At 35.7% G+C, this 18,890-nt stretch overlaps 1 protein-coding gene across 3 annotated transcripts in view; it reads left to right on the plus strand.

Moving 5' to 3' along the window:
• Positions 1–18,890, plus strand: part of COPS4 (COP9 signalosome subunit 4) — a 36,577-nt gene extending 17,687 nt beyond the window's left edge. For 2 of the 3 annotated variants that reach the window (XM_019932847.3, XM_073805411.1), the window contains exons 7-10: positions 6,293–6,463; positions 11,187–11,302; positions 13,478–13,562; positions 18,362–18,890. In XM_019932847.3, coding sequence (XP_019788406.1) covers positions 6,293–6,463; positions 11,187–11,302; positions 13,478–13,562; positions 18,362–18,495 — 506 coding nt within the window. In that variant the 3' untranslated portion in view covers positions 18,496–18,890. Of the gene's footprint in view, positions 1–6,292; positions 6,464–11,186; positions 11,303–13,477; positions 13,563–13,874; positions 13,904–18,361 lie in introns of all 3 variants that reach the window. The other variant, XM_019932848.3, reaches the window with a different exon arrangement.

Genomic DNA, 18,890 nt, shown 5'->3' on the forward strand with positions numbered 1-18,890 from the left:
TTATCTTTGCTTAATAATTTCAGGTTCATTACTATTTGAGGATTTAGCAAGGAGCTATTCTTTAAGAGGATGTCTTGTTAATAAAATTATGATAAATTTAAACAGTTAAAAACAGCGCATTGCTAACTTAAGACATTTTAAAATATGCATTTATCAGCCTGTCAGGTATTAGGAGTAGTTAAGAGGTAATCTGAAGTTTAGTTCTCCTAAAATATCACTGAAAAAATGGATATTAAATTGAGAATTAGACAAAGGGAAATGAAAATTAAAATCTAGAAATGAGTGCTGTGATAATGTACTGCTTTGGGGTTTGTTTTTTTTTTATATTCAAGCCTCAGTTTTAGACCTGGTGCTTATCTTTTTCTTCCATAAATATAAATAATAAACTATTCTGTATTCTTTTTTACTAAACTGTAACATGTAAATCATTCAACTTATAAAGCAGGAAAGGGCATTGAGAGGAAATGCTGATAATTCTAAGCCATGGCTTGCTTTTCTAAATCATTTTAGAATGTCTATTTTTTTTTTGTGGTACTCGGGCCTCTCACTGTTGTGGCCTCTCCCGTTGTGGAGCACAGGCTCCGGACGCGCAGGCTCAGCGGCCATGGCTTACGGGCCCAGCCGCTTCGCGGCATGTGGAATCTTCCCGGACCGGGGCACGAACCCGTGTCCCCTGCATCAGTAGGCGGACTCTCAACCACTGTGCCACCAGGGAAGCCCAGAATGTCTATTTTTGAACTGTGTTTAGTTGAGAGCCTAATGACATGTTCAGACTACACATTTCATTCTCTTTGTAGCAGTCATCTTATTTATTTTATTTTTGTTACTGAAAAGGCAGTACATAAAATGGACTGCTTGTACTCTGAAGAACTATTACTGATTCTTTTATTTCCTTGAATATAAAAGTGTGTATCCTCTTTTTTATACACAAATGATAGCATGATAAATACACTTTTACAACTTTCTTTTTTTATGTGGATATTCATCACAGTGGTCTTTATATGTCATTACATAAAGCTCATTCTTTTTGATTTTCTATTGTTTGGCTGTATCATAATTAGTCAATTATAAACAGTGCTGTAGTGATTATACACATATGTGAATATATGTATAGGTTAAATTCTTGAATCTAAGGGTACATACATTTAAAATTTTGATGGAAATTATAAGTTGCCCTTTAATGTTAGACCTTCTAAACAACAATATCTTTGTGAACCTGATTACTCACACACACATTACCAAATTTTTTTGTCCTTGCTAACCTGGTAGAAGAAAAATAGTATTTCATTCTAGTTTTAATTTGCATTTCATTTATCATGAATACTCTTGGACATCTTTTCATGTGTTTAAAAAAGTCGTTGAAAAACCCAATCTTTTGAGTGAATTATCTGTTTATGTCCATTAGCCATTTTTTTGTTTTTATCTTTTTTTTAATAAAAGCTCTTCATGTATATAAGAAATTAACAGTTTTTTTCTCCCAATTTATTGTCCCCTTTTTAGCTGTGTTTATGAAATTTTTGCCATGCAGAAACTTTAAATTTTTATATAGTTAAATATTTTTTAATCTTTTATGGTTTCTGGGTTTTGTTGACTTGCTTAGAAAGGTCTTCTCTATTGTGAAATTACATATTTTAAATTCCTTCATGTTTTCTTCCAGTACTTTAAGTTTTCACATCCTCTGGACTCAGGACCCCCTTAGACTCTGAATAATTGAGAACCCTGGAGAGCTTTTGTTTATGTAGGGTATATCTGTTGATTATTGAATTAGAAATTGAAGTGAGAAATTTTAAAATATTTATTAATTCATTTAAAAGTAACAATAATAGATCTCTTAGGTATAAACGTAAATGACATTTTAATTAATTTTATTTGTTTTTTGGTTGCACTGCACGGCTTGTAGGATCTTAGTTGTCCGACCAGGGATCCAGCCCAGGCCCTGGGCAGTGGGAGCACACAGCCCTAACCACTGGACTGCCAGGGAATTCCCGACATTTTTATAAAATAGCTGTTTTTTCTAAAACAAAAAAAGTCAGAGAATTGGAATTGTTTTACTTTTGACTCTACAAGTCTTTTCATTGTCTAGCTTAATAGACAGAAATTGAATTCTTAAATGTACTTCTGTGCTTAGCCTGTTTTGATGTTTTGGTGGGAGTATATGAAGAAAACCCAGCCTCACACAGATATGTAGTTGGAAAAAGGAGGCATGTTTAGTGATTTTTTCAGATAATCGTGGGTATTCATCTTTGATACTATAACTTGACAAGTAGTGTAGTTCTTATGGGTTAATTGAAATGTGGCATCTGAAACCATATCAGTGAACATTTTGCACTCTATAATGTCAAAATCTTGGTCTGTCTTCAACATTGATGGATCTTTTACCCATGTAAGATTTTGTACCATCATGTATTTGTTGTTTGGAAAATGTTGGTTTGCTGATTTATGCAGAGCTTCCAAATATTGATGTACTTTATTATCCAATATCCAATGTATTACCACTGATCTCATCAGAAAAACCTTTAAGTATTGGAAGGTTGTCAGCTTCATAGTGGCAGATAGAAGTTTTCAGAAATTTTAATTTTTTTCTTTAAAACTCAAATTTTATCAAGGGCAGCAAATGCTGTTGATTGGTGGTAACAGGCTCACTTTGTTCATTTTTAAGAAAATGTCTGCCAAATACCTAAGTCTGGAAACCATAATTTGTCAGTTGTTATTTTAAGTGAATGTGTTTCATGAAAGAGAGACTAGTTCAGCTTGCACTGTTTCCTTGGGACAACCATTATACTTTGGTTTATAGCAAAAGTTCTGTAAGTACATTTCGCATTTCGTCACACAAAATCTAGTATAGATTAGTTACATTTACCTATAAATCCTAATCCAGTTGGAATTATTTTAGTGTAAGAAATGAGATAGGAAATTAACGTTTGTTTGTTTGTTTTTCTAAATGGCTAGTTATTTGACCTGGCATTCTTTATTGAATAATCCGTCTTTTTTTTCCCTGTTGATTTGAAGCACACTGTAGTAGATTTCTGGACATAGTATTCTGTTCCGTTAATTAGCCTGTCTATTTATGAATATACTTGTACTATGCTCTTCAAATTATTATAGCTTTATAGTGTTTTATTATCTTGCAGATCTACTTCCCCTTCATTACTCTTTTTCTAAACTTTCCTGGCTTTTTGTCATATTTGCTTTCTCTCTCACTCTCATGCGCACACACACATATTTTTTGATGTATCATTTTAAAGTAAGTTGTAGGCCATCATGACACTGCCTCTTTATACATTATGTATCTCTGTAGAACAGGAACATTTTTCTACATAACTGCAATACCATCATCATCCCTAAAAAAATTAACAGTGATTCCACTGTAGAATTTAGCAGCTGGTCCATGTTATCACTGCCCCAGTTAGCTCAAGAATATCTTTTATACCTGCCTTTTTCCCCTTGAACAAGGAGCAACTTCATGTGTGGTGATTATGGTGATTATGGCTCTTTAGTCTTTAGACTCTTTTAGTCTAGAGTAGTTTCCTTATTTTTCCTGCCAACTTTATTGTGATATAGTTGACATACAACACTGTATAGTTGCCTCACTTAAAAAAAGAAAAAATACTGACTTTGAAGTTGTTAGGTAAAATGTCCTTCATCCTAGATTTTTTGATACATATATATTGTTTTTTTATTCCTTAATCCCCTATATTTCCTGTAAAATGGAAGTTAGCCAGAGGTGAGATTAGATTCAGGTTATTTTTTTTCTAGCAAGAATACCTTATAATGATGCTGTGTACTTGCTGTTGAATCACGTCAGAGAGCACACACTGTCAGGTTGGTCCCACTGTTAGTGATGCTGAGTTTGTTCATTTGATTAAGGTAGAAATTCCATTGTAAAGGTACATTGTCCTCTGTGTATTTTGTAAATAATTCATGGGGTGCTGCTTTGACACTACAAAAATCCTGTTCCCCAAATTCCTTTCACATATTCCTTTCCATAATTTAATATCTATTAATAATCTTTGCCTGGATCACTCATTATATGTGTAATATAAAATAAAAATGAAAAATGTTGATTTACTAATTCTTTTCTTCTGTATTTATTAGATAGTATTCTTCAGGAGCTTTCCTTTTTTCTCCTTTTTTTTTTTTCCCAAATATCACTGTGGATTTTTTCTTAGCTTATTTTTCTGCATGTATAATATACACACAGAAAACTGTACATATCAGAAGTGTACAATTTGATGAATTGTCACAAATGAATACCATCACGTAATCAACATCCAGAACAAGAAACAAAATATTACCAGCACCCTGAAATATTCTGTCCTGCTTTCTCCTAACCACTGGCCCCAACCCCTATCCCCCAAGAGCAATTGTTATTTTGCCCGCTTCTTGTATTTATATAAATGAAATCATATAGTATATATACTCTTGTCTTGCCTCTTTTGCTCAGCTTTATGAAATTTATCCACATTGTTACATTCAGTTTCTTCATTTTCATTGTTATGTGGTATTCCATTATGTGAATATACCACAATTTGTTTATCCTATTGCCTTCTTATTAGCTATTAGTAGTAGTACTGCTGTGAACATTCTTGTATATTTGACTCTGTTTTTTATTTATTCAGTGTGTCACAATAAATTATAGTTGTTATTCTTTTTGATGCTCAACTTGTCCCAAATATGACCAAATTATGTCTTTTTGACACAGCCCCATTAGTCTTTGAGTACTTGCCTGAAATGTATCAATAGCATAAAAAGATGCTTCAGGCTCCTTTTGTATTTTCCCTGTTTCAGACATGAAATCAGCTATTTTTTGAGGATCTCTAGTTCCTTTTAATGAGGATAGTGAGATCAGGTTACTAGATATGCTCATTGATGCTGGGTATCGTTGTCATTAGGCTCTTTCAGTATATAGAGCTAAAAATAAATTTAAAAAGAAAAAGTTTGTTCATATTATTTCCATTAGTTCAGTTTTTAATGTCATCAGTTGTCATGTATTTTTTCACCATTTAAAGGTCCTTGAAGGTATAAATTGAAACTATGAAAATCAAGTTTCCCATCTGAGAAATGTTTGTTCATCTTTTATAAATTTTTTATTATTAGGGGAAGAATGCATGTTCATTGTAGAAGTACAGATAAGCAAGAAGAAGAAAATAACAACTATAACTGGAACCACATGTAACATTTTGGCATATAGTTGGCTCTCCATATCCAGGGGTTCCTCATCTGCAGATTCAACCAACTGTGGATTGAAAATATTTTGGGAAAAAAAATTCTAGGAAGTTCCAAAAGGAAAACTTGAATTTGCCATGTGCCAGCAATGCTTTACATAGCATTTACATAGATAGATCATCTCTAGGTATTATACATAATCTAGAGATGATCTAAAGTATAGGGGAGGATGTATGAAGGTAATGCAAAAACAATATCACTTTACATAAGTGACTTTTGCACCTGCAGATTTTGGTATTTATTGGGGGGGTGGTCTTGGAACCAATCCCCATTGGATACTGAGGGAATGATTGTATATCATAGTCTTCACAAATGAATATACAGTTAATCCTCATTATTCACAGATTTCACATTTGTGACTTTGCCTGCTTCCTAAAATTTATCACCCCCAAATCAGTACTCAAAGTATGATGCTTTCACAGTCATTTGCAGACATGTGCAGAGCAGCAAAAAATTTGAGTCTCCCTGTTTATGTTTCTAGCTGGGATCGAACAAGGCAATGCTCTACCTTGTTTCAGCTCTCATACTATAAACAAGTGTCCTTTTTGTGGTCTATTTAATACCACATTCTCCACATTTTCATGCATTTTGTTGGTGGTTTTGCTGTCTAAAATGGCCCCTAGCATAGTGCTGAAGTACTATCTTGTGTACTTATGTGTGGGAAGTCTGTGATGTGCCTTTTGGAGAAACGATGTGTGTTAAGTTAGGTAAGCTTAATTCAGGCATGAGTTATAGTGTAAGCCATGAATTCAATGTTACTGAATCAACAATACGTATTGAATGTGGTGCCTTTAAACAGAAATACACAAAACAAGGTTACATATTGACCAGCTGAAAAAAATGTTGTGACCAGAGGCTCATGGAACCTAACCCCATATATCCCCTAGGAGCAGGAGTTGAGTATTCACTAATACAGTGTTGGCAGCAAATTTATAGAACATAACTACCAGAAATAACGAGAATCAGCCTGCATATTTTAGTAGGCAAAAATGGGGTCATAAAAAAGATTGCTTTTCATTGAAAAAACAGATTGTGAGAATATGTGATGCTCATTTGTTCCCCTTAGGACAGCAGCGTTCTCGGATGCTTGCTACTCTTTTTAAGGATGAAAGGTGCCAGCAACTTGCTGCTTATGGAATCCTCGAGAAAATGTACCTAGATAGGATCATCAGAGGAAATCAACTTCAAGAATTTGCTGCCATGCTGATGCCTCACCAGAAAGCAACTACAGCTGATGGTAATGATTACTTCTTATAAGTATGTGGTAGTAAATATTGAGGTCACACTAGTAGAACATATGTTAAATTTGAAGCATCTTGATATCTTTCTGTAATATTTTTGTGTAACACTTGATAAAAGAAGTATTGACTGAAGATGAATATTATACACAGATATGAGTTTGAAGTATAAGAGTAGCTCTATTGGAAAGCATTTCATGGAATAAAGCATTTTTTGGAAACTCTTAAGAGCAGAAGAATTATAGGCTAGGCTTATAGCGCCTGGTTTTTTACAGACTCAAACCATTTGATAAGTACCTTAATTAATCTTAAACATCAATTTGTAACAGAGCATAATTATCCAGTCCTATTTTAGAGCAAAATTTGGCACAATAGCTTGCCCAAGGTTACTGAGGGGAAAGTGTTTCCAATAAGAATAGAACTTGGTGTCATGTTTCCTAGGTATTTGCTTAAGTCAGACTGCCTTTGCTGGGAAAGAATTTTGTAATAGATGCTTGTTCATAACATCAATTATTTTATGTATGTTTATCTACAGAGGTTTTAAAGTAGCTTATAACAGTAACACACATGATAATAAAAATATAGATGTAGGCCACCAGAAACATGGAAAAGGTCAAGACAAACGTGCAGAGCTGTCAGACTCATTGCCTTGGATTCACTGTCATCCCATATTGAAGAGAATCTAGCTGTAAAGAATTATTTATGTAAGATTTGGCTGAAAGGTATATACCTCACCAGTCTTAGTGCCCTGAGTTACAGATTATTGAAGCAATTATATTGACCTATAGAATTTCTTTTATTTAATTGTACTTTAAGAAACAAATCAATTGATTATTATCTTTCTGTCTAAAGGAGATATTTATTCTATAGGATATTCTTTATGCAGATCCTCAGAAAAATTCCTTTTCAGTCTTAGGATTAGTTGTGATTCTCCGGAGCAATTGATTTTTATCTTATTTAAACACTGTGAGTTGATAAACTGGTTGGTTTTCTTAATTTTTTAAAAAAAATGTATTTATTTATTTTTATTTTCTGCTGCATTGTGTCTTCGTTGCTGCGCTTGGGCTTTCTCTAGTTGCAGTGAGTGGGGCCTACTCTTTGTTGCAGTTTGTGAGCTTCTCATTGCGGTGGCTTCTCTTGTTGCGGAGCATGGGCTCTAGGCACACGGGCTTCAGTAGTTGTGGCATGTGGGCTCAGTAGTTGTGGCCTGTGGGCTCTAGAGTGCAGGCTCAGTAGTTGTGGCTCACAGGCTCTAGAGCACAGGCTCAGTAGTTGTGGCGCACGGGCTTAGTTGCTCCATGGCATGTGGGATCTTCCCAGACCAGGGCTCCAACCGTGTCCCCTGCATTGGCAGGCGGATTCTTAACCACTGTGCCGCCAGGGAAGTCCCAGCTTTCTTAATTTGATGGGCTGCTAGAAAGTTTAAAAAATTAAACTTGTAGCCCACCTGTAATGTGTGTGTTTTGATTGTTGTTATTCTTTTTCTTTTTAACTTTAAAATTTTCTTGTCTTCTGTGTATTCTGAGCAGCTTTAAATAAATTCTTTTGCAAGAAGATATCTGACAAACAAAAGCTAGATAAATAAGAAAGAGTTTCTAGAATTGATGTAGTTGAGCTTCACATTTGACTTTGAGCATTCTGGCCATGAAAAAAAAAAGATAACATCAGATAATTCTTTTCTCAAATGAGGGCTGTTCACTAGGATCTCAGAGAATGCAAATGATTTTCAAATTTCTCATAGGAGACTATGTATCAATATATAGGACAGGCATTTTGTCTTCTTCCTCTTCCATTTTAGACTTTATTGCCTTCCTTATTTATCTTTCTTGGACATCTTTGTTTATTGTCATTACAACCCTAAGGCTAGCAACCTTGAGACATAGTTTTGTTATTACAATTCAGTGGTTTCAGTATATTCTCAGAGTTTTACAATGTAACTACTAGTCTACTTTCTGCTCTAGAGATTTGCCTGTTCTGGACATTTCATATAAATGGAATCATACAATATATGATCTTTTGTGACTGGCTTCTTTCACTTAACGTGATGTTTTCAAGGTTCATCCATGTTGTAGTGTGCATCAGTACTTCATTCACTTTTATTGCCAAATAACATTCTGTTAACCACATTTTATTTCTTCATCAGTTAGTGGACATTTAGGTTATTTTCACTATTTGGCTATTAATAATACTGCTGTGAACATTTATGTAAAAGTTTTTGTGTGGACATAAGCTTTTAATTCTCTTGGATGTATATCTAGGAGTGGAAGTACTGGGTCATATGGTAACTCTATATTTAGTCTTTCGAGGAGCTGCCAGACTGTTTTCCAAAGTGGCTGCACCATTTTACATTCCTGCCAGCTGTGTGTGAGGGTTCCGTTTTCTCCATATTTTCTCCCACACTTGTTATATTATCTGTCTTTTTGATTTAGTCATCCTAGTGGGTATGAAATGTGGTATCTTATTGTGGTTTTGATTTGTATTTCCCTGGGGGCTAATGGTGTTAAGCACCTTTTCATATGCTTATTGACCACTTTTAAATTGGGTTATTTATGCTTTTATTATTGAATTGTAAGAATTCTTTATACATTCTAGATCTTATTATCAGATAAATGATTGGCAAATATTTTCTCCCATTCTGTGTGTTGTTTCTTCACTTTGTTGATGGTATCTTTTGAAACACAAAAGTTATTAATTTTGATGAAGTCCAATTTATGTTTTTTCTTTTGTGGCTTGTGCTTACAGTGTTGTATCTAAGAAACCATTGCCTAATCCAAGGTTATGAAAAGTTGTTCTATTTTCTTCTGTAAATTTTTTTTTTTTTTTTTTTTTTTTTGGTACGCGGGACTCTCACTGTTGTGGCCTCTTCCGTTGCGGAGCACAGGCTCCGGACGCGCAGGCTCAGCGGCCATGACTCACGGGCCCAGCCGCTCCGCGGCATGTGGGATCTTCCTGGACCGGGGCACAAACCCGCGTCCCCTGCATCAGCAGGGGGACTCTCAACCACTGCGCCACCAGGGAAGCCCCTCTTCTGTAAATTTTATAATTGTAGCTCTTACATTTAGGTCTTTGATTCATTTTGAGTTAATTTTTGTATATGGTGTAAAGTAGGGGTCCAACTTTATTATTTTGCATGTGAATATTCAGTTGTCCCAGCACCATTTGTTGGAAAGACTCTTATTTCCCCACTGAATTGCCTTGGCATCTTTGTTGACAATCAGTTGACTGTAAATGTGAGTTTATTTCTGGACTCTAAATTCTGTTCCATTATTCTGTATGCCTGTCCTCATGCCAGTACCACACTGTCTTGGTTGCTGTATCTTTGTAGTAAGTTTTTTTTTTTTTAATTTTTAAGTTTTGGCTGCGTTGGGTCTCCGTTGCTGCACGCGGGCTTTCTCTTGTTGCAGCGAGCAGGGGCTACTCTTCATTGTGGCGCGCAGGCTTCTCATTGCGGTGGCTTCTCTTGTTGCAGAGCATGGGCTCTAGGTGCACAGGCTTCAGTGGTTGCAGCACGCGGGCTTCAGTAATTGTGGCATGTGGGCTCAGTAGTTGTGGCTTGCAGGCTCTAGAGCGCAGGCTCAGTAGTTGTGGCACACGGGCTTAGTTGCTCTGCGGCAGGTGGGATCTTCCTGGCCCAGGGATCGAACCCACGTCCTCTGCTTTGGCAGGCAGATTCTTAACCACTGTGCCACCAGAGAAGTCCCTTGTAGTAAGTTTTGAAATCAGAAAATTTGAGTCTTCCCACTTTGTTCTTTTTCAAAATTGTTTTGGCTTCTGTGGGTCCTTTGAATTTCCATATAGATTTTAAGATCAGCTTGTCAGTTTCTGCAAAGAAGCCAGTTGGGATTGCACTGAATTTGTAGATCAATTTGGAGAGTACTGCCATCTTAGCAATATTAAGTCTTCCATATTTTCCTGTTTATTTAGGTCTTTATATTGGAAAGTTGCTAAAAAAGTAGATCTTAAAAGTTGTCACAAGAAAAAAAATTGTAACTGTGTGAGGTGATGATGTTAATTAACTAAACTTATAGTGGTAATCAATTCACAATATATACATATATCAACTCACTATGTTGTACACCTTAAATAAATACAATGTTATATGTCAATTATATTTCAATAAAACTGGAAAGGAAAAAAAAAGAAGTGAGTGAGCCACACCTTCAGGATGGGGCCTGAGGTCCATAACTTTGTCATGCCCTGTATAATCTTACTTAAGGGAGGATCCTATGCCTGATATCTCATGAAGGGATCCTGCCTTCCAAACATTTCTCACGTTTGCCTCAGAGTAAAGTGCTTGTGAAGTGCCCAGGGGAATAGAGATATTTCCATTGAGCAGTATTTTTTGACTTATCAGGCTTACAAACAGCATGATCGTTTGCATGATTGTTTTGCTGCTGCTTGCTAATAAAAGTATGTGCTTATAGCAAGAAAAGAAAAGTTAGTGAAGTTGGTAGCTAGTCCGAGGAAGCAAAACCCCAAACCCAGAGGATTAAATCTGTTCAGCTAGTTAATAAATACTTGCCAATCATTTTCTAAATGTTATTTGTATTTAACTGCATGTTATTCAAAATGTATTAAGGGATTTTGGTTACTTTTAAATTTTTGATAAGAATAAAGGCAATGATTATGAGTTAGTACCTGCCTAGAAAATTTTTAACAAGATGCATCTTTTAAGAGTGTAAAACTAGTTTCAAAGTTATAACATTCTTATTTATATTTAAGGTTCTAGCATCTTGGACAGAGCTGTTATTGAACACAATTTATTGTCTGCAAGCAAATTATATAATAATATTACCTTTGAGGAACTTGGAGCCCTTTTAGAGATTCCTGCAGCTAAGGTATTTTCTTATTTCCAATACATAAAAGGAAGTTAAGAGACTAAATTATTGACATAAAGAGAAAATAAAATATATACAGTTGGACCTCCATATCTGCGGATACAAAATTTGTGGATATTTTGGAGGAATATTTTGGAGGGCCAACTGTATTCATTGTACTACTACATTTTATATAAGGGTCTTGAGCATCCATGGATTTTGGTATTCATGGGGGCTACTGGAACCAATCCCCCATGGATACCAAGAGACGACTGTAATTGATAAATATTGGCAGTTGCAACAAAAATATACATTAAAAGCCTAAGGTAAATGGAAATAAATTATTTGAATGTCAAAATAGTACTGTAATGGAATTTTCTTTGATTTGGTTTTTTTTTTAAGTTGTATTTTATGGTAAAGTGACCTAGAATGGAAATCTTAAAGGGGTTCCAGGTTATGATACCCATTTTATAAGAATATCTTTGTTTAGTATCTGTTTAAATCCACTTCATAGTGGTTTCTGATTTTTAACTAACATTTGATCTATGCCTTAATTCTTTTTTCTGCCCTAGATTGACTCAAAGTTTAAAAAGTTCATCTCTTTGAGAGAATGACTATGGTAATACTCTGGGCTATTCTATTGTAACTTCTGTGCTTGATTTAACTTAAGAAGTTGACTGAGTTATTAGGGAGTTAATTTTATTCTTAGTCATGGTAACGTTTGGTTGGCTATGTATAAATTCCCAAAAAGTACCGGTCGTATGTAGAGGGTATTTCACGTAACATCTATAAAACATTCTCTTAATTTTAAGTAACAGTAAAAGCAAGCAATCAACCTTACTTTTACCTAACTTGTACAACTTTTTTTTTTAACATCTTTATTGGAGTATAATTGCTTTATATTGTTGTGTTAGATTCTGCTGTATAACAAAGTGAATCAGCTATATGTATACATATATCCCCATATCTCCTCCCTCTTGCGTCTCCCTCCCACCCTCCCTATCCCACCCCTCTAGGTGGTCACAAAGCACCGAGCTGAACTCCCTGTGCTATGCGGCTGCTTCCCGCTAGCTATCTATTTTACATTTGGTAGTGTATATATGTACATGCCACTCTTTCACTTTGTCCCAGCTTACCCTTCCCCCTCCCTGTGTCCTCAAGTCCATTCTCTACGTCTGCGTCATTATTCCTGTCCTGCCCCTAGGTTCTTCAGAACAATTTTTTTTTAGATTCCATATATATGTGTTAGCATACGGTATTTGTTTTTCTCTTTCTGACTTACTTCACTCTGTATGACAGACTCCAAGTCCATCCACCTCACTACAAAACTTGTAGAGCTTAGAGTCATGTAGTTATGGTCACATCCCCTTTTATCTGTTACTTAGTATTTTCTAATACAATTCCTTTACGTGTACACATTCAACACACAGTAAAGGACGTGGAACAATTTCGGAACCAAGGCTTCAGTTACCATTAAAAGGTGCTTTCTTCTTAGGCTTTGACGTATTGATCCCTTGCTGAGACTAAGGGAAGTGAATATATTTTTAACAATAAATGCTAGTCACAGTCTGTTCAAGAGTGATTTAGGGTTGATTGTGAAGATGGTCAGAGTTACTAAAATGACTGTCACAACCCAGTTTACTAAACAGACAGTAAACATGAAGTATTTCTTTAGGAATTAGGTAGAGGACCTTTTGCTCCCCTTTAATGGTCTTTTAAATCCTTTCGTTTCCCTTTTAAATTTGAACATTATTCCTCCTTTCAATATTTTCTTCAAAAATATTACTGTCTTAGAGAGTTTTGGGGGTGATAAATACTGTGAAAATTGAAATGAAATAAAATAAGAAAAGCTAGGGATTTTTTTGAGATGTGGATCCCAGTGAGAGGAAAAATTGTTAGTTTGATTTTGAGCAGAGAGAAAAGTTGGTTAGAAGGCTAGATTCTTGCTTAAAATCTTACAACAAGAAAAACAGATCCCAATTAACTTAAAATAATGGATTGTACCCAGAAAGAATTGGGGGGATATAACAGGCAGATTTACAGGATTTATTCTTGTAATGATTGGCAGATGAACACATACATAAAGTTTAGTGACGGGTAGCTAAACCAAGAGCTTTCAGTTCTCTTGGTGAGAATATGTGAATAACTAGAAATGATAATTAAAGTGTCTAAGAATTTATTGTTTTTTTTAAACAGGCAGAAAAGATAGCATCGCAAATGATAACAGAAGGACGTATGAATGGATTTATTGATCAGATTGATGGAATAGTTCATTTTGAAAGTAAGAAGTTTTGCTTGTTTATATCATAATGAAATGGCAGTGAAGTGTTGTATATTTGTGATTAAAACATGTTGAGCAATTTCCTTTGACCCAGAATCTTACTACTGGAATGAGCTTATTTCCCAAAGAAATAATTTAAAATAATTTTTATGAACTTATATTCATGAATCTAATTAATGCAGCATTTTCTATGCCGTGGAAAAATTTGAAATTGGAATTGTTATGTTAGTTCACTCATTTACTCACCAAACATTTATTGACCACATACCGTGTATTGGGCATGTAGAAATGACAGTTGCATTTCCTGTTCAGCAGCTCACTAAACTGATGAAGACAGACAGGTAAGTAGATCTCTTGTCTTTCTCATTGTCTAATACCTCCTCAGCCCTTCTTCCCACCTCATTTATGCCCTGGACCTTACCCAGAACCATTCCACTTGTACAGTTTTAATTTGAAGTATCCCACTCTGACCATGACCTTTTCCCAGCCTTTCTAGTGGTCTTTCTCAGGTACTTCTACCTCACCTCTTCCTTGACTGCACTGGAGCCTCTGGTCTATTTGCTTTCACTTTCTTTCAGTCAGCTCAGCCCTTTTTTAACCTTTACTGTTCTTCCTATCCAGCTTAGATTTCATGATTCATCGTGAATCATGAAATCAGGATTTCAATCATTTTCATGATTCAGTTACTTCTTTTACAGATGCCCCAGAACACTTGCCTGCGAACTTTTTGTTCCTGCTGTCCAGCAAAACTTCACCTTGAATGAACCCATTCTCCATCTTTTCCATGCCTGTACTTAAGTAACTAACTAACGTTGCTGGAGAAGAGTCAGAGCACCAGACAGATTGATACCACTGCAAAATTCAAGGTCCTGAATTCTCGACGCTGCCTGGGATTCTTGATACTTTTCTCTAGTCCACTTTTTCCCTACTCTGCAATGACTATTTCAAATTTCATTTTCCTAAACCTCTGACTTTTCTCCTCCTTCACTCTCTGTTCAATATAGATCTAATTCTGTCTTTTTCTTCTTCCGTGTTTTATGGGAGATGGTTTCTATCTCTCTCTCCAGTTCTTCCTCTTGTACTTTGGATCCCTTCTCTGAACTCTGCCACTCCCTGCTCCAAAAGAAATCTTTTTTAGGAACCTGAGCTTAGCAATTATTTTGTCTATTTTCATCCTTTTCTTCTCTGTTGGCTTCTTTTTATCAATATTTAAACATGGTCAGGTCTCTTCCATTTTAACAAAAATCCTTTTATCTTTCAGGCTTCATCCTGACTTTTCCACATATTGAATAGGGTTGATCACTCACTCCTTTTTGAGTGCCCCCGCCCCTTCTTGACTTCTGTCATCTCCTTCACCCTGTTCTCCTGTTTTTCCTCCTATTTCTCCAGGTATTCTTCCCAGTTGTCTTTGTAGATTCTATAGTGCTTTAAATTTAAATATTGGGGTTGCTTGGGACATACTCCTCGGCCTTTTTCTCCTCTACTGTTACCCTAGGTAATCTCACCTATTCCCATTGATTCAGTTACCATCTCTATGCAGACAGCGCTTAGATTTCTAGTGTAAATCTCCCTTCTGAGTCCCAGGTTCAGCAGCTCTAATTGATTAATAGGTGTTTCCCACCTGATTGCTTCGTGGGCTTCTCAGAATGAATATACCCAGAACTGAATTCACTATCTCCTCCACTGCCTGCCTCCCAAAACAGCCAGCCAGCCAGAAACTACACTGTTCGCTTTCTCCAGCATTCCTTATCCTTGACCCCTTCTCTTCTTCACTGCCCAGAATCCTTCGAATTTTACCTTGTAGTGTATCTGGAATCCATGTACTTTTCTTCATTTCTTACTGTCACCAGCCTGTTCTGAACCCCTGAAACCCCTTCTGGGCTTAAGAAATAGCCTTTTAGCTTTTTTTCTCACATCTACAATAGCTCCTTTCTAGTCCAGTTGCCCTAGTAGAGCCAGAGGGATTGTGATCTTTTAAAAATGTGAACAAACAGAAAAAAGAAATAAAAACCAAATTATTAAATGTGACTCTCTTCCTTGACATGCTGATGAATGGCTTCCCCATTGCTTGTAGAGTAAGATTCTACAAAGTCTCCAAAAGGTCCTGCATGATCCTTTATGGTTTTCTCTTTCCAATCCAGCTCACAGGACTTTTTGTTTTTTCCAGCATTGTAAATTCTTTCCCACTTGAAACATTCCAAAATAGTCATCCCTCTCCACAAGCAGCCTCTCCAGCCATCTTCTGTTTGTCCCCATGTCTTAGTTTGAACAATGTTAATCAATAATGATTTTCCTGACTTCCCAGGTTAGGTATGGCTTTAAGTCATACATGCTTGTCACCCTGAATTTCTGAATTTGTCTAAATGTCTGTTTCTGTTAACCAAGCTCAGCTTCCTAGTGATAGATATTAAGTGTCTCTTGTTCTCCATGGTATATCCAACATCTTTTCCAGTGCCCTGCACGTTGTAAGTGGGAAATAAATAATTATTGAATGAGCAAACACAGTGTATGATGAAGAGTATAGCAGAAGCGTCACAAAGTAAACACAATTTAAATTAACGTATACCAACTTGATAGAATATGGGATATTTTACTTTCTAATTTTCTTAGATTTAAAAACTACAATGGTAAATCTGCTCATAATAAGAAGTAAAACATTACAAGGATGAATAAAGGAAGAGTCCGTAATGTCTTTCCACTTTCACCTGCATTCTTCTGATCCCAGCTGCCTGGCATAACTAATGTCAGTCTAAGGTCTCGTGTGCCTTTCTACATGCTTATATAGATAAGTAAAAACATGTAGAGATTTTTTAAAGTGGCATTATACTTTAAAGTACATAGTGTTCTATGAAGTGTTTTTTGTTTTTTGTTTGTTTGTTTGTTTGGGGGGTTTTTTGGCCACACTGCTTGGCACGTGGAACTTCCCCGACCAGGGATCTAGCCCATGCCCCCTGCAGTGGAAGCTCAGAGTCTTAGCCACTGGACCACCAGGGAAGTCCCAAAGTGGTTTTTTTTTTTTTAAGTTAATGTACCGTGAATATATTTGCAAGTCACTAGATATAAATCTAATTTATTTGTTTTAATAGCTGCATAGTATTTCGTGGAGTTCAACTATTCACCTGTTGATGGACATTCAGGTGGTTTCCTTGTGCGTATCTTTATATACTGGGACACTTAGTTCTATAGAACAGAGTCTCAGAAGTTGCATACTTTGCATCAGAGGATATACATATTTTGATTCTTAATAGCTACTGCCAGTTTGCTTTCCAGAAAGGTGTAGCCATTTACACTTCCACCAATATGAGAGAATGAATATTTAAGATCTGGATATTCTTCTTCTTTTTATCTTTTGCCAATTGTTGAGGGGAAAATACTATGTTATTGTTTTATTGTGCATTTCCTTGGCACTAGTGAAGTTTAATATCTTTCCATGTATTGGCCATTAGTATTTCCTTTTCTGTGAATTCATGTTAGTTTTTCTTGTCTATTTCCTTCATTCCCCCTCCACACCTTTCCTATCTGTTACAGATATTTTTCTCTTTCTGTCAGTTGTGTTTCTGTAACGCAATGCATGCCATAAACACATTTAAAAGCTCTTTTGCAGCCAAATATGTCCATTTTTAATTTTATGGCTTTTGTGTTTTCTGTATTGATTAGGAAAGTCTCCCTCCCACCTAGAGGGGTGGGATAGGGAGGGTGGGAGGGAGACGCAAGAGGGAGGGGATATGGGGATATATGTATAGCTGATTCACTTTGTTATAAAGCAGAAACTAACACACCATTGTAAAGCAATTATACTCCAATAAAGATGTTAAAAAAAAAAGAAAGTCTCCCTCATTTTGGGATAAAATTAATATTTTCCTAAAATTTCTTCTAATATTTTATTTATTGTTTTATATTTAGAAATTTAATCTGTCTGCAGTTCATTTTTGAGTATAATTTTAAGGCATGGTCTAGTTATTTGTTTTAAGATGGATTGCCAATTATGCAGATATCTTTCATTAAATAAAATATCCTTTCTGATCTTTGGCGTATATTAGGTTCCACATATATGTTCGGATCTATTTCTGTACTCTATTTGGTTCCATTGATCTGTAACAATATTAGGTAATAAATTTATAGTAAATTTTACTGTTAATAAAGGAATACCTATTCCTCCACTACTATTTTTTAATTGAGTTGAAGTTCACATAACATGAAATTAATCATTTAAAAGTGAAAAATTCAGTAACATTTAGTATGTTTGCAGTGTTATGCAACCACCATCTCTACCTAGTTCCAGAACATTTTCATCTTCCCAAAAGGAAATCCCATGCCCCTTAAGCAATTGCTCCTCATACCTCTCTCCCCAACCCCTGGCAACCAATTTCTATTCTGTCTCTATGGATTTACCTGTTCTGGATATTTGATATGAATGAAACCATACAATATGTGACCTTTTAGCTTCTTTCACTGATCGTAGTGTTTTCAAGTTTCACTTTCCCCAGTTGGTGGCAGTGTCTTACGAAGCAGTAGACATTGGTGAGGGAACAGGTGGCCTCAGTGAAGTTGTCTGTCTGACTGCTGCAGTTGAGGTGGTTTGGTTTTATTTTGTGTTTTTTGTTTTGTTTTGTTTATACTTTGTACCAGTGATTGGGGTACTTTTCTTAACTATTTTTTAATTAGCTTAATTTCATTAACTAAGATTTTTGGAGTAAACTTTTAAAAATCAATGTTACTGTATTTATCTTCTAACTCAACATTCACTGTGGTTGCAAAGGAGTAATTTCAACTTTGTACATTATTCCTTTTTTCTTTAGCACGAGAAGCCCTGCCAACATGGGACAAACAGATCCAATCGCTTTGTTTCCAAGTGAATAACCTTTTGGAGAAAATCAGTCAGACAGCACCAGAATGGACAGCACAAGCCATGGAAGCCCAGATGGCTCAGTGAATCCTTGCAGACCTTCTGTGCACATTACATCTTTTTCCATGTTGTACAGTTTAATTTCACTATCTCTCAAAAGCATTTGCATCATGACCTTACATATTTCAATCCCTTTTATGCTGGATTCAATTTAAAGAAGACATTATTAGAGCAGGAAGTACAAGCATTTAAAAATATGTAGTTCCCATTTATTCAGGGTCTCTGTATCAGGCTAACTCAGATGTTTTGAAAGCTTTTTCTTTAAACAGAGTAAGTGAAGTATCTGTGGCTAAAAAGTTTGGGATTTGTGATAACTTTGTAGTTATGTAAAACTTAAGTGCTTTGTGCCTCTCCACATGTGGTTATCTAATAAATGGAGAAGTGAGCCAAATAAAAGTAGTACTTTGTTTTTAATTAGTGAA

This window comes from Tursiops truncatus, chromosome 5 (genome assembly GCF_011762595.2).
Source record: "Tursiops truncatus isolate mTurTru1 chromosome 5, mTurTru1.mat.Y, whole genome shotgun sequence".
Lineage (NCBI taxonomy): Eukaryota > Metazoa > Chordata > Mammalia > Artiodactyla > Delphinidae > Tursiops > Tursiops truncatus.